At 44.1% G+C, this 18,834-nt stretch overlaps 2 protein-coding genes and 2 long non-coding RNA genes across 4 annotated transcripts; 1 reads left to right on the forward strand and 3 right to left on the reverse strand.

Moving 5' to 3' along the window:
- The first annotated feature begins 558 nt into the window (after positions 1-558).
- On the forward strand, positions 559-5,054 carry LOC120652792. Its single transcript, XR_005666651.1, has 6 exons — positions 559-3,940; positions 4,021-4,193; positions 4,269-4,379; positions 4,464-4,536; positions 4,629-4,733; positions 4,810-5,054. It is a non-coding gene; the product is annotated as an uncharacterized LOC120652792 (long non-coding RNA).
- Positions 5,055-8,398: 3,344 nt separating this feature from the next.
- Positions 8,399-14,277, reverse strand: LOC120652793. The gene is made up of 3 exons (XM_039930721.1): positions 13,944-14,277; positions 13,725-13,830; positions 8,399-8,797 (listed from the first exon to the last, which is right to left on the reverse strand). Exons 1-3 carry the CDS (start codon positions 13,986-13,988, stop codon positions 8,706-8,708), a joined length of 243 nt encoding a protein of 80 aa, XP_039786655.1. The 5' UTR covers positions 13,989-14,277; the 3' UTR covers positions 8,399-8,705.
- On the reverse strand, positions 8,999-12,607 carry LOC120652794. The gene is made up of 2 exons (XR_005666652.1): positions 12,128-12,607; positions 8,999-10,562 (listed from the first exon to the last, which is right to left on the reverse strand). It is a non-coding gene; the product is annotated as an uncharacterized LOC120652794 (long non-coding RNA).
- A 2,515-nt stretch (positions 14,278-16,792) lies between the features above and the next one.
- On the reverse strand, positions 16,793-18,479 carry LOC120648183 (zinc finger MYM-type protein 1-like). The gene is made up of 2 exons (XM_039924921.1): positions 17,916-18,479; positions 16,793-17,825 (listed from the first exon to the last, which is right to left on the reverse strand). Exons 1-2 carry the CDS (start codon positions 18,068-18,070, stop codon positions 16,793-16,795), a joined length of 1,188 nt encoding a protein of 395 aa, XP_039780855.1. The 5' UTR covers positions 18,071-18,479.
- Positions 18,480-18,834: the final 355 nt, after the last annotated feature.

Raw genomic sequence — 18,834 nt, forward strand, 5'->3', positions numbered from 1 at the left:
TTCTCAACCTTGTGACAGTTAGGACTAGAAAGATCCTTAGTCTTGACATATATATGAGTTGAATACCGAGATCGCCTTTTTGAATAATGAAATTAAGGGGCCTCTTTTGACATATGACCAAATGAGCGATAATGATCTATTAAGCTGCACAAACTCATTAGTCACAATAATGGTTGTCATTAATCACCGAAACATACCTTGAGGGCCTAGATGCTTACATGATCGATCCGCCACCAGCTCGCCGTCGTCGTGCCCTACCCCGAGCGCCGCCATCGTCCCCGTCCCCGCTCCGAGCGACGCCGTGTCGTCCCCGGCCCGTCATCACCAAGCGCCGGCGCCGCTGCCGCCGCCGCCTCGTCGACCATGCACATCCGTGCCGCCGTCCGCGGGGCCCGACAGCACGCGCCGCCCCCCTCGCTCCCCGTGGCACGCCTTCGTCGAGCACGAGCCCGGCCGCTCCACCGTGCCGTCGTCCTGCCCCGAGCGCCGCGCCGCCGCGTCGTGCTGCCCCGAGTGCTGCCGCGCGTCCTCGACATCCCCACCCCGAGCGCCACTGCCTCGTTCGCCGTACTCCTCGCTGTGAGCCGCCCGGCCCAGACCCCCTGCCCAATCCGGCATTGCAGGCCGGCGGGTGGCAGCCCCGTGCAGGGCACCAATTTGATGCACATGTTGCCCTCAAATTTGAACCTTAAAGAAGGTTCAAATTTGAGGGCAATCAGTTTTTTATTTAGTTTGTTTACTACATTATATTGTTTGTAATTCAAGTTAATTGTGTTTGTAATTTAAGTTAATTTGTTGTGATTAACATTAATTTGATTAGTGCATTAATTTGTTTGTAATTTAACCTCAATTTGGATGTATTTAGATGGAAATTTACTTGGAAATGTAGATGGAAATTTTGATTCTTGGAATTTTGGATCCTTAGAAATTTAGTATGCAAATTTAGTTTGGAAATTTAGATGGAAATTTAGTTTGGAAAATTAGTTGGAAATTTAGATAGAAATTTAGATGGAAATTTTGATCCTTGGAATTTTGGATCCTTAGAAATTTAGTATGGAAGTTTAGTTTGGAAATTTAGATGGAAATTTAGTTTGAAAAACTAGTTGGAAAGTAAGCTAGAAATTTAGATGGAAATTTTGATCCGGTGAATTTTGGATCCTTGGAAATTTAGTATGGAAGTTTAGTTTGGAAATTTAGATGGAAATTTAGTTTGAAAAATTAGTTGGAAATTTAGATAGAAATTTAGATGGAATTTTGGATCCTTAGAAATTAGTATGCAAATTTACTTTGGAAATTTAGATGGAAATTGAGTTTAAAATTTAGTTTGAAATGTATTGGAATTTTAGTTTCAAATTTAGATGGAAATTAAGTTGGATACTTACTTTAATTTGATCAAAATAATTTGTATATTCAATAGTTAGTTAAGATGGATTCGCGACGTGACGAGATTGATGATGAGCAATTCTTAATGGACATGATTGCATCCGGTAGCGCGGCCGCGGCTCCTCATGCCGACGACACCGGTGATGTTGCCAATACCAACATATACCTCAATATGTCCGGTGGCGAGAAAATTGATCAAAATACAGCTGCTGCTGCTGCTGACCAGGAAGGAAACATATATACCTGAATATCGATCCTTATGTTCTAAGTCGTACTTACAATGAGTCATAACCATAAGTCGTACTTACAATGAGTCATAACCATGAATATATATTTATTTTTTTGAAGCCATCTGGATCGTCAAGTCAGCATACCAAAAAAACGAAGCGAGGCCCGACCAAGAAATTGGAAGGGCGATTTATCATAACAGAAGTGACTCTAGATGGTGAACCAATCGCTCCAGAATCAGCCGCAAAGAAATATGTTAGGCAATGTGGTTGTCTTGTACGGGACCACATCCCTATCAGATTTAGGTTATGGAAAGCTAACAATCCAAGCGAGCAAAGGGATGCGGTGCCTGAAAGAGAAAAGGAGTGGCTCTGGCGGGAGCTGAAGAAGAACTTCACGGTTACGGCTGAATCAGAAGAAGCAGCTAAGCGCTGGACCCTGAGCAAGATGGCCGAACAACTTCAGACCATTAAGAAGAATTTGACGAAGAATTATATAAAGAAAGGGAAAATGCCAGAGTTCACTAGAGACCTTGCAAAGTAGACGGACCACTGGAATGCCTTTGTGGCATATAAGTCTTCAGAGCTTGGGATTCGGAACGTGAAAAAAACCAAGGAAAATGCCTCCAAAAAAGTATATCATCATGGTGGGTATAAGATGGCAAAACCAAAATGGGAGAAGATGGAGCAGGATATGATTGACAAAGATATCACGCCTGTGACCATCACCTGGCCTGAACGTTCAAAGAACTGGTACTATGCTCATGGTGGAACATTGGACCCAGAGACGGGTGAGGGCATCTTTGGCTAGAAAATTTAGCAGGGGTCCCGCAGACTACAGGAGGCCATACAAGCAGTTAGCCAAGGCACATTCCAGCCCGATAGAGAAAAGGACGAACTGACATACGCCCTTCAGAACTCAGAACATCCGGGGCGTACAAGGGGCAAGGGAGTGGTTGCGTGGAAATATGGCTTCAAAGATTACATCGAAACATATAGAAGTCGGGATAGAAGGAAGAACGAGCAGCGCCTGCACTTGCGAAGGCTAGAGGAACAGTTCCTCTCACAAGATGAAAGAATGGCAGAAGAGGTTAAGCGCCAGGTGGCCATAGCAATGAGTCAGCAGCAACAACAACAAGCGGAGCCTGCAGAGTCTATTGTCGATGCGGTCGGCCTATCTCAATGTAAAAGCAGCTGCGCCTCCACAGGCCTCCCTGTCGATACGGGAATCCCGCTATTGATACGATGGCTGAGTAGCACTATCCAGTGGATGAGATCACCCAACGGACACCTTGAGCGCTTCAAACTTGCAGTAAGAACTTAAGGTTCACGGTAGCGTACGGTTCCGCCATGCCAAGCACACCAGGCGAGGTGTACCATGGGCAGGAGATCCCGGCTGGATACACTAAAGTTGGGGTCGAGGAGGTGTGCAATGATTGGATGAATCTCGAGCTCGATATTCCTGGAGGTGACGGGGAGACAACCGTAGCAGACGCCGTTCATGGTTACATCATATGGGACAAGAGGTACATCATCCTCAATCCTACCGATCAGGGATCAAGGCCGGCATCGCCGCAACACGCTCATCGTTCACCTCCTCCGCCACCATCTCCGGAATCTGCCCCAGAACACTCTGCTGCTGAGCCGTCATCTCCTAGTTAGCCGTTGACTACTTCTGCTGAGCCACCATCTCCTAGCTCACCTCCTCCGCCACCGCCAAAGAAGCGAAAAAAGACGGAGCCTGAGAATAAGGATAAACCACTGGATGCTTTAAAATTAAAATTTTTTATTAGAATGAAGGAATCAAATAGAAGAAAGTTCATTGGGAAACCGCTGCTTTCGGACTACGACCCCTCGATTAAGAAATCATACGACAAGAGACAATCAGGGTCATCATCGTCCGGTGTTCCACAGCTCGGGGCCCAACAAAAACAATCAATAGAACCGCTAGTTGTTCTAAACCAGGAACAACAAGGCTTTCTGGGGTTCTTGCAATCAGCAAAGCTCACTACTGATCAGATAACAGGGGTTTCGAATCAAGATCTGGATCCGCTGAAAGAGTATCTGATAGCTCTAGTGGTCAAATAGCACTATAAGGAGGGCACCAGCCTTGTCCCCCCAGATATTGTGCAGTTGCTTCCAACGCAAATGCGAAGGCTACATGACTTGTACATGAAGGTGATGAGAGAATGCAACTTCATGCAGGTCGCAAAGATTGGAGATGAAGATTTCTTTCGTGGAGAGGCCATCATATGGATTGATTGGGAAGAAGTGTACCAATTATACCATCAGGACGCCCTCGACATCTCTATGGTCGCTTTGTGGCTTTTGTAAGTGTGTTCTTTAAATCTTGTTAATTACCATATATAACTAATGATGGAGGTTCCTTACTTCATTTTGTAACCCGTAGGATGGAGATTCAAACATGCCGGAAAAAGGGTATTATCACATCGGCTTTGTCGACCCACAGGTTGTGAATTGCAAGAATCTCCAGAGCAATCCTGCAGAAACATTCAAAAACTTGTACAAGTACCTAAACATTCAACATTACAAGAGTCTCATTCTATTTCCGTACAACTTTGCGTAAGTCTTTTCTGCCATGTAACTATTTTAGTTCTGTATAACTGAATTTTATTAACCGTACATGAAATCTTGCAGAGATCACTGGATACTAGTTGTCATATTTCCGGACTTGAGCTTAGCAGTTGTTATGGACTCTTTGCGGAGCGATCCGGACCAATACAAAGACATGAGCGACATGTTGAACAAGTAATTAATTCTTCTCATACCACCTCAATCACCATTGCTTTTGAAATCAACTATCTTTAATTATTCGTCTGGGTTCATGTTCAGGGTTTGGAAGAAATTCGTTCGAAAGCATAGTGGCAATTTCAGCGCCGAACTAAAATGGAAGAAAAACATTCCGGTACGGATGGGATTCTACTTTATTTGCATGTTCCATATCCTTTAATATATATATACATTGATAGCTAATTACTTCATTTATTTCTCTTAAAGTGTCGTAGGCAGGCGCAAGGAACTAATTTATGCGCATACTATGTCATAGAAAATATCCATGGCCTGGTATGTCCTCAAAAGACCGAAAGCTAATGGGAGAAGGAAGTAAGTAAAAAACTTTATCATAGTTGCATGCAACTCATTTTGTAATATTCTAATCAATATTTTCATTTTACCACAGGTTTATCAAATGCATGACTCACTCATACCAGAGGAAAGGATCCTGGCGATTCAAGAAGCCTTGAGCGAATTTATTGTTCGCGAGGTCCTCGACCCGGCAGGAGAATTCTACTGATGGCGTGTTAAACATAGATAATAGGAGTAAATATGACAAAATTAAATAAAACTTTAGTTGCACTTTGTGTGTAATTGACTTTTGTGTTGCACTTTATATGAGTAAATGAATATATATTTATATTTATATTACTGCAGTTCATACTCCACTTAAATTCCAATACAAAATTCAATCTGAAATGGAATAAAAATAATCCATAAGAAACAGAAAAAGAAACAGGAAAAAAAAAGGGTCTTTGGTCCCGGTTGGTAACACCAACCGGGACCAAATGCCCTCATTTGTCCCGGTTGCCTGACCCGAGAGAAAAGGGGTACTCTTTTGTCCCGCCATGGCGGTTTCGATTAGAAAATTGGGACAAAAGGTCTTTTTCAATCGGGACAAAAGGCTGTTATGTAGTAGTGGCTGGCGCCGCGCACGCATTGCTGATGTACGTGTACAATTCGGGCTGGGCATTCGGGTGGAACTGAACCGATCGGTTCGGTTCCTCGGTTCTCACAAAAATTCAGTTCCTAAGAAACGAGAACCGATCGGTTCTTTTTATAAGCAAGAACCGACCAAATTCAGTTTCAGTTAATTCGGTTCGGTTCCGGTTTTAACCAAAAGAACCGAACCAACCAACCAGTCAGAGGCAGAGAAGAAGAAGAAAAATCGCCGCCGCCGCCATGTCCTCCGAGCATGCCGAGCTCGCACGCCTCTGCAGCTCCCGCGACTGGTCCATGCCCATCCGCTCCTCGGTAGCTCGGCTCCATCCTCGCGCGCCGCTGGCTTGCTTGCAGCCTTGCAAGGGACCGCCGCGCCGACACCGCCTTGCTTGCAGGAGACCGCCGCCGCCTTGGGGCCTTGCCTGCAGTAGACTGCAGGGGACCGCCGCAGCGCCGCCGCCTGGCCTGCCGGGGAGCTTGTCCGGTGCGCCGCGGCCTCCTGTGGTGCGCCGTGGGCGTGGACGCGTGGTGCCGTTGTAGGGGAACTCCATGGGCGGCGGCGGGGGCCTGGGGCGGGGCGAGGGCTACTGGGCTAGGGCGGGAGCGAGGAAGGCCCGCGGCAGGGGAGGGGCCGTCGGCGGTGGCCGGGGCCGAGCGCTGGCCGGGGGCGGGGGCAGCGGCCGGGGCTCGGGACCAGGCGCTCGCTGGGGCGGCGCTAGGGATTTGGGGGCGGCGGCGGCGTGGGGACTGGGTGGTCTGGTGGGGGGGCGGCAACGGGGCTGGGTGGGCCGGGCTGGGGATGCCGCGGGCGGGGGTGGGGTGTTTTTGCTAGGGTTTGACTGTTGGGTTTCAGTGGGCCAAATGTCTACATGGGCTAAATGTTTAACGAGCTCGGTTCCTCGGTTAACCGAGTAAAGAACCGAAACCGGAACCGAAGAGGAACCGAAATTCTCGGTTTCGGTTCGGTTCGGCTCCGGTTCTCGATTTTTTCGGTTCGGTCCTCGGTTCTCGGTTTTTTATGCCCAGAGCTAGGAGTAGGAGATTCATAGGACAAGGGTAGCTAGCGAGTGCGTATTTATGGCCAATCTACACTACCAGGATGTGAGTGGATCGATCTAGATCCGGCGGCTAAAGTCCTAGTAGTTAATGGTCGCGTCTCCGGCGGCTAAAGTCCTAGTATTTTTACCATTTTTTTGGGACTGGTTTTATATAACCCGGCGCGAGAGCCACTGCAAGTCGGGCAACAGTACGGGGGTTAGCTTAGCTGAGCTCCTACACTCCTACGTGTTGTTAACTGATGCAACGCACATGGTGTTACCAATCACCCAAATGAAACTGCCTTTCCGCTAAATGCAACATCCGTCGTTTTGACATGGTGGGTGAGTGGGTGGGGTGGGGGACCCAGCCGCAAATGTCACCGGGTTCATCATGTTTATGCAATGCAGTGTCACAGTAGGTTTCTATTGGATTTATAAAAAATTTATCGAGTCTTGCGACCCAATGCTAATGGGCAGCTCCGCCACCCTGCAACCCGTTTTCACGGAATCAAAATTGGGATAATAGTGCACTACCTCACTCTAAATTATTTATGGATGACTATTTTACCTCCTAAACTATAAAACTAAATATTCTACCTGAACTTTTCAAAATCGGTCAAATAACCCCTCAGGTAGTTTTGGACTGTGAGTTTGCTACATTAGCACGGTTTTGTCTTTTTTTATTATTTTCTCTGAATCTTTAAAAAATCATAATAAATCACAGAAAAAATATAAAAGGGAAAGTTCAAATTTGTTGGACTTCACATGAGTAGATCTACACGGTGAACTATAATATAGTATTTTTTAGTATAATATTTTTATTGTAGTTTTAGATCTATATTTTTCTATAATTAATTGAAATAATTCATAGGTGTAGCTTCTATGGTCCAATTATGGTGAAATTTTTATGATTGGTAAGTTACAGTACGCTTGAACTTTAATAAAAATTCATACTCATTGAATCGTAGCAGCAGAATTGAAACCCTCCGATCCCGGCCGTCAGCACTCCGCAGCGACACTACTCCCTCCCCGCGGCCCCACCATTCCCAGCTAAGCGAGCGCGAGGCGAGGGCTGCGCGCCCGTCCCCGACTGCAGCGCAAGCCGCAAGTTGTGTTCCGCTCCGGGTGAGTTGTCGGTGTACACACTTTGACTGCGATTAGAGGTGTCAAATAAAATCAGTTCACAAAACCAATTTCAAAACCCCAGCACTAGGAAACCTGAAGAATCTAATGAAGCCATTGATCGTGTGATTAAAAAATAGTTACTCGAGCATCACTGTAGTCAATCATCGATTAAGTATTGTCATTAGATTTGTCGTGAAAAATTATATCTATTCCTAAAAAAATTATAAATAGATTTTATTTAGTCCTCTTCTGGTCTCCCACCGTACATCCATCGGACCATCACAGGTATTATCTTGTCGCGCAAAGCCGCCGCCATGTTGCGGAGACTCCAGTCTCCGTCGGGCTCAGGCATCTCCGGCCGTTCGCGTCGCCGTCGTCCGACGTCCTCTGCTCATCTCATAACTATGGTGATCATCAATGTCAGTGTACGTAGTCTCAGCTAATCGGGCTGATGGGGGAATCTAGCTAATCAAATTCACAAATTGCTTCTTGCGTGAAGATTATGAAGGTATACATCATCACGTACGAAATTGTCACAGTTTTCTTTTTCTACAGCACTTTTAATTAGCCATGAATCGAGATGAACCACTTGTAAGATACGCCAGGGACGGATACGTACTACTAGGCAGACCGCGCACTACGCTGTGCCCGGGCCGGATTGCGTAGCAGATGGGCCGTAGCTATTGTTTGTTTGGGCTGGATTGATGGCCTGTACTACTACCTGGTTGAACGAAGTCGGTTCGACAGCAACAATGACAGGGGAGGCAAGGCACTGCGGCAGCCACAGCACGTGGGCGCTGCAAAAACATGGCCTGCGTCGCGCACCTCTCTCCACGGGCGGTCTCCTCTCTTCAACGCAGCAGGCGCATGTGGCAGGCTAGGGGCGTCTGGTTCCTCACAAGCTTCACTCTCCAAGGTGTATAGTATCTAAAATATGTATAGACGTACAGAGTCGAAAGAAGAGATAGACTACTGCACATGATAGCTCCCCTGCTTACCCTCCCTGTACACACCCAGCACCAGCCCAGCAGTATATAGGTGATCGATACTCCAGCAGATCACGATCACAATAGCAGCCGACCTTTGCCTATCTCGTATTGCCTACTACCGTAACAGATAAAACAAATCCAAAACAACTAAACAAGCACGGTAATTAAACTAATTAAGCAGGCCACCAGCAGCTCGATCAGCTTGCTTGCTAGGAGCTGCGGCCCGCGCTTCGCTTCTCCGATATCCACTGCTTGTACTGGTCGAAGAACTCCTTGTTCTCCTTCTCCAGCTCCTTCCACACTGCGCTCGTTCAATCACAGGCGATGCACATGGTGAGCTAGTGTGATAGAACCGCCAAGTTAAACAGCTTAATTAAACGTAATGGCCATCATTTGAACGCATCAGGCGCATTACCTTAATTAAGTGTAACCTGACAGCCTGTTTCCAACCCACAGGCCGATCGAAACACACCAGAAGTCTCACGCGACGGCGAGCACAGACGGTACCAGCATAATATAATTTCACAAAAATAAATAATAACATAAATATTTACAAAAACAACTTTAAATTTAGAATTTACATAAAATAAATGACAGCAGCGGAAGAAAATATGACCTGAGAGAAGTAAATTTGATTGACAACCAATAAAACAAAACGATAACTATGAATACGTGAGGACGTCACATCGAGCCCACTGATGCGAATCCTGGTTAGCTTCTATACCCGAAACAGGGTAAACAACAAACCCTGAGTATACTAATACTCAGCAAGACTTACCCGACTTTTGGGTATACTTAGCTCACATATCTAGACATGCAAAGCTTTCTGGCTGGTGGATTTATTTGCAGAAAAACATCTAAGGGTAGATCCTTAATTTCAAAATTTTAGCTCCAAATTATAGTTATAAAGTTGGTACACATCTATGATTTGCAGATCTATAACAATCAATGTGAAAACATAAATGATTCAATAACATCAACATGTATCATATCATTTCGTTTCATTTCCTTACTACGATGTGACTCGGAGATCAAGGTGCTCATGTCCGAGAGCGACTGAAGACGAATCGATCCGATTTAACCTTGCAAGGTGGACCTAACCAACACGGCACGTATTAGCCCCGTCGGACCATACGGACCAACCATTCCACTCCCCGCCTCGAACTACAGGAACCAGCCCAACGATATATGGTCAGCCGAGCTCAACGTGAGACCACCAAAAGTAAACATATGCATCCACATTTCTCCGCGACTACTCAACTACCCCAGGAGTTGGGTGCGGGTTCCTGTACTTTCGAAGCAAGGCAGTACTCGGCTTACCGGTTTCGACTACCTCCTACTCCCGGTATGCGGTTTGTACAATTCAAACATGATCAGCAGGGCCAACAACGGTACGGTCCTCAATCGACTCGGACGGGGCTAAGACACCCAGGAACCCTGTCCTACTGTCATACCTATACATCATCATCATTCCCCGCCCGGTCTCATATTTCCATGTCAATTTCAACAACTCATGTACTATTTATAAGTATATAACCTATATCTCGCGAGTAACCGGAAATTACTCGACTTCTAAGTATCATATATCTCGCGAGTGCAAAAAGTCACTCGACTTCTATCGAGAAGTATTAGGCATAGCATTTCTATCGTCCTATACATGCTAGTATAATTCAGGAAAACCTATGGATCATACAACTAGGGTTCCAATCAACTCCTGAAACGTAATGCACAAGTAATAAATACATATATAGGTGTCATAATTTCAAATAATAGGATATGCACCGGGGCTTGCCTTTTTGCTGAGCAAGGTTAGTATTACTTGCAGCCTTGGGCCGGGTCTTCACGAACTTCTTCCTGGCATGCTCCGCTAGCTCCTGGGCTTCACAACCAACTCATAGACGACGTCCTCCGCTACGGATTCTACATGAGTGCATGTGAGATGAACTTCTTCCTGGCATGCTCCGGGATTCTACATGAGTGCATGTGAAATGAACTTCTTCCTGGCATGCTCCGCTAGCTCCTGGGCTTCACAACCAACTCATAGACGACGCCCTCCGCTACGGATTCTACATGAGTGCATGTGAGATGTCGATTAATGCAATGCATATTTGCTAAACATACATAGGCGATCATTGACCGAGTAATAATCAAACCAAATAAGTATATAAAATAATGAGATCAAGCACGATAGCAATGTCACACATCTGGTATGAAATATTTTCCTTTATTGACTCTATAAAAGACACAAACCAAACACACGACACACCCTAGCATTTTTCATAAATAAAAGGTGGAGTCATATTTGAAAACATGATTAACATAAAGGAAACGTGTCTTGAAGTGGTTGTATAGAACCAGTACCCGGAAACTTCATTCTGACCTACGTTACTAATTATTACTAAAGAATAGTTTAAAGTCACATTTTATCAATTACAAGGACAAGCTAGGAACTAGCAAAAATTATAGAGGGACATGCATGACCATATAAAAGAGAGGCTATGGTTCTAAATGTTATTTATATCATAAGTTCAGAGCCTAAAAATTTGGATGATACCGAGTAGCTCTTATAAAATTACTTTGGTTAAAGGCACATTCACGCAAAACAGAATAAAGCGTGTATGGACACATCTATACGCCTCTGATCATGACAAGATGCACAACTGTTATATGTTGAATGCTTGATGTTTAGACAAAGTAAAACCTGCTGTACATGTTTTCTGCAAGGGTTATTTTAACAATTAAAAGGCCAACGCTTAAAGATTAAACCAAAACCAGACCGTGCATGTTTTCTGGACATGAAAAATGTACAAGACACGAAAGTAAACCTACTGTACAATTTCTATGATTTTACCAATATTATAAATATAAAAACTTATAAATCATCACTTAGAATACAATTATACCTAACAATTTATTTTACATGGATTTATAATGATCTTATATATATATATAAAGAAACTATTATTTCTAATTATTTTTTATTAGCGACCTATATGTTCCGAACATAAAACATTTACTAGTGATAAAACAATAGAAAACAACCCTAGCATGAAGTTTTCATGATTTATCAGCAAGCATAATTATTTATGCATATTTCTATTACTCATAAACTATTCATCAAGCACTAAACAAGTTAAATCAATAACTCATGCACATGTGCACTAATAAATCTAAAACTTCTACCATAGCACAAGCATCACAGGACTAACCTACCATAAAAAGTTCATAGCAAACGGAGCAATATAGCTTCAAATATGAATTTGTCCCTATCAAGTATAAATAAAATTTTGGGACAATATTTTTCTACCAACACATATCATATTATAGGTTCACTGCATAGAGCTAGTCACAAGGATTCCAAAACATCTTCATTTTCTATTTTACAATTTTTCTACAATTTACTATGAATTTTGGAAGTTTCAGCCATTTTTTTTCAAAAAGGCCCTTCGCAGCACTATTCATATGAGCCTATAGTTGTGCAGATAGCCCCCTGGACTTGTTCCAATTGTTGCCCGAGGTCCCTGGTCGCGTACAGAGTAGGGAATGGCTTAGGAAAACAGCGATTCCGGCGACGGGGTGGCTTGCCGGCGGCGAGGGAGGAGTGGAGGAGAATGAGGGAGGCTAGAGCTACCTGGTGGTGCGCTCGGTCGGGGTCGGAGATGATCGGAGAGGCGCCGACGGCGGGAGCAGTGAGAGGCGGCGCTCGGCGCGGCGTGCAGCGGTGTTCTGGCGAGGGAGGGCGGCGGTGGGTAGGCCGGTGAGCATCAGCAAGTCGAGAGCGACCCATTCCGAGGGTCGGTTTGGGCGGAGGAGAACCGGGGAAGGGAGCTCGAAGTGCGGGTGGTCTGGGCGGCGGCGGCGGGTTCTGTTCCGGTAAGATGGTGGCCGGAGCGGCGGTCTGGCAATTCGGGGAGGTGCCATAGGAGGTGGTGAGTGCGCCTGGAGCGTTGGTGGAGGTCGGGGCGAGCTCAGACGGCGGCTCGGCGTGGGGGGTCGGGCGGCAACCATGGCTCTGCTCTGCTCGCGCACGCTCGAGCTGGAGAAAGAAAGAAGGGAGAGGAAGAGAGCTGGCGGTGCGAGATACTTCTGGAGAGGGGTAGAGAGACGTGCCGGGCTTGGTCTGCTAGTCGATTGGACGCACGGCGATGGCCAGACGCCTGCAACCGCGTGGCGAGCTGCTGCTACTGCCACGGTCGAACTGAACCAAGGTTCAGTGTCCATGGCCGGCAAAAACAGCGATTTTGAGCCTTTGTTCCTCCCAAAATCATATTTCAACGTTTCAATCGATCAATACAAAAGTTAAAGATAGACTATAGGGCTACATTTGTTGTATAGAAACTTTGTTGATTAGATCGACAGATTTTGAAGAAAAAGGGGCCAAAGTCTCGGAAAAACACGAGTCCCGTCACATATAGGAACTTACTCGATTTGTCTGATTTTGGTCTCAAATTTAAACAGTTTAAAAACTCGAACTCACATTCTTATCATATCTGAGTTGGAGAGCAATGATAGGGTTACAACTCTTAATTTGGTCGTTTAGCAAGTTACTAAGCAAATTTAAAATAAAACACATCTGAACCTTAGGGTTCAGACATGCCAAACATGACTTAGGCAAAAATTCTGAATCTTGAAGAAACAGCTGTTTGACCAGATTTTGACTAAGATTTTAACCATTTATATATTGTTTTCATACATGCTTATCATGCTAAGTAGAAAGATCATTAGATGGACAACAACTTCCATGTTGGCTAAAAGTTTAGTGCTTAGGAAAAATAATTTTTTAAAAGTCGCTCAACAAGGCTACTTTGAATTAAACAAAGACTTCATCATTTCATGTAATTAGATGTTTAAATTAGAAATTTTAATTTGTTTCTCTTTGAAAATTTGTTCCAGGATGATAAATGCGTCATTTGGTACTCAAAACAAATTTTTAACACAAATTTACTATCTTTCATATTTATGCATTTTTAATATTATTTAATTGTGGAATTGTATAAACTCGTGCTAGGAAACATTATAAAAGTAATTCAACATTATATGTATTAAAATGCTATACAAATTTATTAAATGTCTCTATACATGAATGAATTAGTGCTAATGATCATGCTAAGCATGTGACTAACCCTAATTACCGGTAATTAACACCTGGGGTGTTACAGCTAGTTCATCAGAATTACAGATGGTGAAGACTGAAGATGAAAAAAATTAGTGGTGCTTGGTGGCCAGACCTGTGGAGGTGACGACGGGCTGGACGTCGGCGCGCTTGGCCAGCGCCTCCATGCACTCCTCCATGCTCATCCCGAACGTCATGCACTTCTCAATCAGGTGCTGCACCTGCGACAGCAACCACCGTAAATTACTCCGACCCTGACCTCTCTCAAGAACACGGAGACGAGCGCAGTGTCGGTACATACAGGAATGGATAGATGGTCAGTTTACTCAGTTACCGTGTGGATGTAAGAGGCAGGGTTGGAGTCGTCTCCCAACGCCATGGATCCTTTCTTGTGAAAGCTACACTAGATAGAAGAAAAAGCTACACTAGATAGCCAGCCAGCGCCCTGTTGGCTTTCCTCTCTTCGTCTTCCTCCCGGAGCAGTTGGCCAGTTGCCTCAGCAAAGCAAGTCTATGGCTGCCCGCAATCTGACTGTGTGTGACGATAAGGCGTGCAGAGTCGACAGGGGAGGATCCTATATATACATGCGCCACGGATGAGGACACCGCCCCCCGCCCGCCGCCTCGCTGGGACGAGTCCACGGCGCCTCCCGCCCGGCGACGGGCCCGAGGCGGCACGGAGGGGGCGCCCGGCGGCGTTCACGTGGGCGCGGGGCGGCGGTTGGCGGAGCGGAGATTGGAAAGCGACGTGGGGCGCGGAATATCTTTTCTCCCCCGCCCCCGGTCTATGCCGGCGGGCCCTCTGTAGGAAAACAAGTAGGCTACGCTAGCATCACTACCGCATATATCCAAGATACTTGCGAGTAGAAGATCATAAATCGTTACCACTAGACGCGCAGCGCAGCGGAAGAAGTCGCGCGTCGATGTAGAGGAAGTAGTCGATCACGTCCCACGAACCGAGCTCCTCGTACTTGATCCCAGCAGCCGATCAGCGCAGCAGTCGCAGCAGCGCCTCCACGGAGTCCACATGTACGGGGATGAAACGCCGGGCGTTGGTGTGCTAGCACCGCACGCACGGCAAGGGCGGCGGCCGAGAGAGAGGGAGGGGCGGCGGCTAGGGAGGTGGCGCAGCTCACCGGGGTCTCGCCCCCCTAGCCCCTCCCTCGTATATATAGGGCGTACTAATGGGCTTCTATCTCATATGCCCATTAGTAACCCTAATCCCTCTTGGATCAATATCCTCTTGGGCCTTTAAACCGTATTGTGATGATGGGCTCTTGGGCATATCACCAACAATCTCCCACTTGCACTAGAGACAATCATACAGGCAAGCTTTCCAACATTCCAAACCCCTTAAGTGTGTGACCCGTAAGGTTCATGTGTAGGTGGTCGTGATCGGAAATCATTTCCAAATCACAAGTCAATAGCGGCACCTAGTAGGACATAGTGACTCACAAATACACATAAAGATCATATCGGCCGAACCTTAGATATACTCATAAACCGATCCCTTTGCCACACGATACCAGTCAAGCTCAAAGCGAGATGCGTGCCACCTTTGTGATAGCTCGACCATTCTCTCGATCTAATAGTGGATTCTATTCATAACTAACCTTTAGTCATCATGATTAACTCTTTAATCACTTTTGGCATGGCCATGCACTTTCAAATTCAACTATCTCGAGGGGCCCAGAGATATCTCTCCCGTTATCTAGGAGGGGCAAATTTCATCTTGATCCGCTCACATCCCATTCAATGTTTCATGACACACATGTTAGCTACTTTTGTAACTACCCAGTCACGGAGTAGCGTTTAGCAGCCCCAAGATGCACCACTACACACAGTGAGAAACAATAGCGATCTCAGGTCTAAGGATCCAGTAAGTATAACATTCAAGAACAACTGATGGCACATACAAAATAACAATTCCAACATTGTCTTGGAGTGGGTCAATCCAACACCATGTTCACCAACATGTGTCCACATCATTAATCCGATATCTCCATATCCATGATTCGTGAAACATGATCATCAATTAATGCATGTGCTAGTCTCAATGTCGTTGTTGTCCCACACAACGACATAAACTAGGGATAATTTAGAATCATATCATTGTCAACAAAGAGTTTCACGAACAAATCACATACTTGATAATCAATGTAAAAAATAATCATCCATGGAACAAATAACAATTATTTTATCATTACATAAACATACTCATGACACAAAAATCTCCCACGCACACTAGAATTACTGATGCAAGTATCTAATACCCATAGATCTCATGTGCGCCTCATGTTTTGGTTGTGGGAGAGGTTTCGTCAACGGATCAGCAACGTTTGAATCCGTGTGCACCTTGCAAACCTTCACATCACCTCTCTCAACAAAGTTACGGATGAGGTGATACTTCCGCAGTATATGTCTAGACTTCTTAGTTGTTCTAGGCTCCTTTGCTAGTGCAACGGCACCAGTGGCGGAGGACGCCGAAAATTTTAGGTGTGGCGGTGGATTACTAGATTATGTTCAAATATTATACGAAAATAAAGGTTCACAACAAAAGTATAGTTTAGAAGTACCTCAAATGAAGAAAAACACGTAAAGTACGCATCAAATCAACAATTGGACCAAAGAAGCTATCAAACAAAGAGAAAACATAAATTAGTAACGAAATATTAGAGTTAAAATATTAAATGTAATACAAGATACACAATTAGAGTATAGAGTTATACCGATATATTTATTATTAGTTGCGTCTAGGAGACTTTGGCAATTGCATATTTCTATCTTTTTTTCTTCTGAAAAGCCTTCTTGATAGATTGAAGATCAATTCCTTTAAATATCTCCCGCTCAATATACACCACCATCAAGTCATTAAGCCAACCATCGGACATCTTGTTCCGCAACTCAGTTTTAATAATCTTCATGGCTGAAAAGGCTCTTTCAACTGATGCAGTTGCTACTGGTAGCAGCAATGCCAGCTCAATTAGGCGATAAACCAAGGGAAATATTTCATGCCTCTTAAGTTCAACCATTTTCATTGCTAGGCTTGCAAGGTCATAACAAGCGCTGAATGCCTCAACTCTTCTAACATGAATAATGAAGGTTTCTAACTGGTCTTTTATTCTTTTCCGGTCATCAAAAGAAAAATCATCCAAATATATATCCGTGAGGCGAGCAAGTTTATTCACATCAAAGTTAGAGAATGAATCTCTAGGATCAAGGCAAGCAAAGCAAGTAAGTAATTCCGATGATACCTCACTGAATCGATGATCAAACTCTGTTGTGATAGCACTATGGTAGCAAAGAAGGTATCAACACGAAAGTAATGATCTTGAGTGATGTTGTTTCTCCCTCCTTTCCTTGATCTACCAAATCTTGGTACACTATCTTCCATATTTGGTATTGGGATATCATTTTCTTGGCAAAATGTTTTGACTTCTTCAAGTAGTGGCTCATAACCTTTGCTTCTCAAATTGTTCAAACGTGTTTTCACGTCAATAACCAAAGACATGGCCTCAACAATATTTTGATCCTTCTTCTGCAACAGATGAGATAGCTCATTTGTTATGCGAAGGATCTGTAACATCATCTTCATGATAAACACAAAGCTGAAAGACTCCATAGTAGGCACCAACCCCCCTGCCCTTGATGGATTACGTTCCTCATCATGCACCACTTGCAGAACTTCTATTATTGAGTCCCACATTGTTTCAATACGAAGCAATGTCCTGTAGTGAGATCCCCATCTTGTATCTCCAGGCCTAGGCAATGATGTTTCTTGATGTTGTCCTCTACCTGATGAAATATCTCCACTCTCCAACTTATTCAAAACAATTGTATGATGACTATCAATCAATAAATCCTTCCTCTTACAAGATGCACTAGTGCTGCTCACAATCATGTTCACATAGTCAAAGAAATCCTCTATAGATGAACAACACTTTGAAACCGAAACAACTACCAACTGCAATTGGTGAGCAAAACAATGGATATAGAAAGCATATGGGTTCTCATCACGAATTAGTTTTTGAACACCATTGAATTCACCTCTCATATTAGAAGCTCCATCATACCCTTGGCCTCGTATTTTTGCAATAGTTAAACCATGGGCACTAAGAACCTCCACTATTGCTCTCTTTAATGCTTCTGATGTAGTTAGCTTGACATGCTTGATACCCAAAAATCTTTCAACTACTTGCCCTTTTTTATTCACATACCTATATGAGGAAACTCACAATATTTAGAAATATTATAACAAGATTCATCAACATTCAACAAGAATACAAGATATAAAAGTGGATGTTTACCTGACTATTATGGCCATTTGCTCTTTGACTGATATATCACGAGATTCATCAACAAGAATAGAGAATAAACAACCACTCATCTCTTCTTTTATGACTTTGGTAACAGCTTGAGCACAACACTCGGCAAGTTCTTTCTGAATTGTTCCAGAAGTCATTTTAGCATTTTTAGGACAAGCAAATTCAAATGCCTGCCTCACTTCCTCATTTCTTAGTTTGTACCAATCAAGAAATTCTAGAAAGTTGCCTTTGTTCAATGAAGTTTCTGATTCATCATGTCCACGGAACGGTTCACCTTGCAAGGCAATATAACTTACAATAGCCAAAGATGTATCTACACGGGTTTCATACTTCTTTTCTGCCTCTTTGGTATGAACTACAATTTTCTCCTTTACACTTGCCCTTTGATTATCAAAATCATCAAATGCCGCTCTTGATCTATTATGAGCACTATTAGGGCCACCAACATGTTTAGGGAGTGCTAAGTAGGCATTCTTCCATTGCCTAAAGCCTTCTTTTGTAAAGGCCTCATAACCAAATTTGTCATCATCTACACCAACTCTTCTAAAAAGATAATAACAAAAGCAATAAGCCTTACCATTCACCAAGCTATATTCCAGCCAATTATATTTCTCAAACCATTCTTTTCGAAAGCGCCTTTTATCTTATCCTCTAGGAAAAACATGACTACTAGGTTGAGTTGGACCTCGTTCCATGAAAGCCCTCCTAATTTCATCTCTAATATTAGGACTAAATTGCTCAATTGGAATCCGAAGCCCCGGATCAGAAATGATATAATCCGGATTGAACTCAGTTATTGTACCTTGATCATTTTCATTGCTACTTGGCTGTTGGCCTATGGTATTGGTGTCCTCCAAATGAGTTTCCACCACCTCTTCCTCCTCTATTATAGCATTACCAA

This window comes from Panicum virgatum, chromosome 9K (assembly GCF_016808335.1).
Source record: "Panicum virgatum strain AP13 chromosome 9K, P.virgatum_v5, whole genome shotgun sequence".
Taxonomy (NCBI): domain Eukaryota; kingdom Viridiplantae; phylum Streptophyta; class Magnoliopsida; order Poales; family Poaceae; genus Panicum; species Panicum virgatum.

Excerpts from the sequence above, each read along its gene's own strand:
- LOC120648183 (XM_039924921.1), bottom strand. The coding sequence starts at position 18,070 with ATGACTTCTGGAACAATTCAGAAAGAACTTGCCGAGTGTTGTGCTCAA. Across the intron at positions 17,826-17,915 it reads CAAATGGCCATAATAGTCAG|GTATGTGAATAAAAAAGGGC; the intron begins GTAAACATCCAC and ends TTCCTCATATAG.
- LOC120652793 (XM_039930721.1), bottom strand. The coding sequence starts at position 13,988 with ATGGCGTTGGGAGACGACTCCAACCCTGCCTCTTACATCCACACG. Across the intron at positions 13,831-13,943 it reads CTGCCTCTTACATCCACACG|GTGCAGCACCTGATTGAGAA; the intron begins GTAACTGAGTAA and ends TTGCTGTCGCAG. Across the intron at positions 8,798-13,724 it reads GCCCGTCGTCACCTCCACAG|TGTGGAAGGAGCTGGAGAAG; the intron begins GTCTGGCCACCA and ends GAACGAGCGCAG.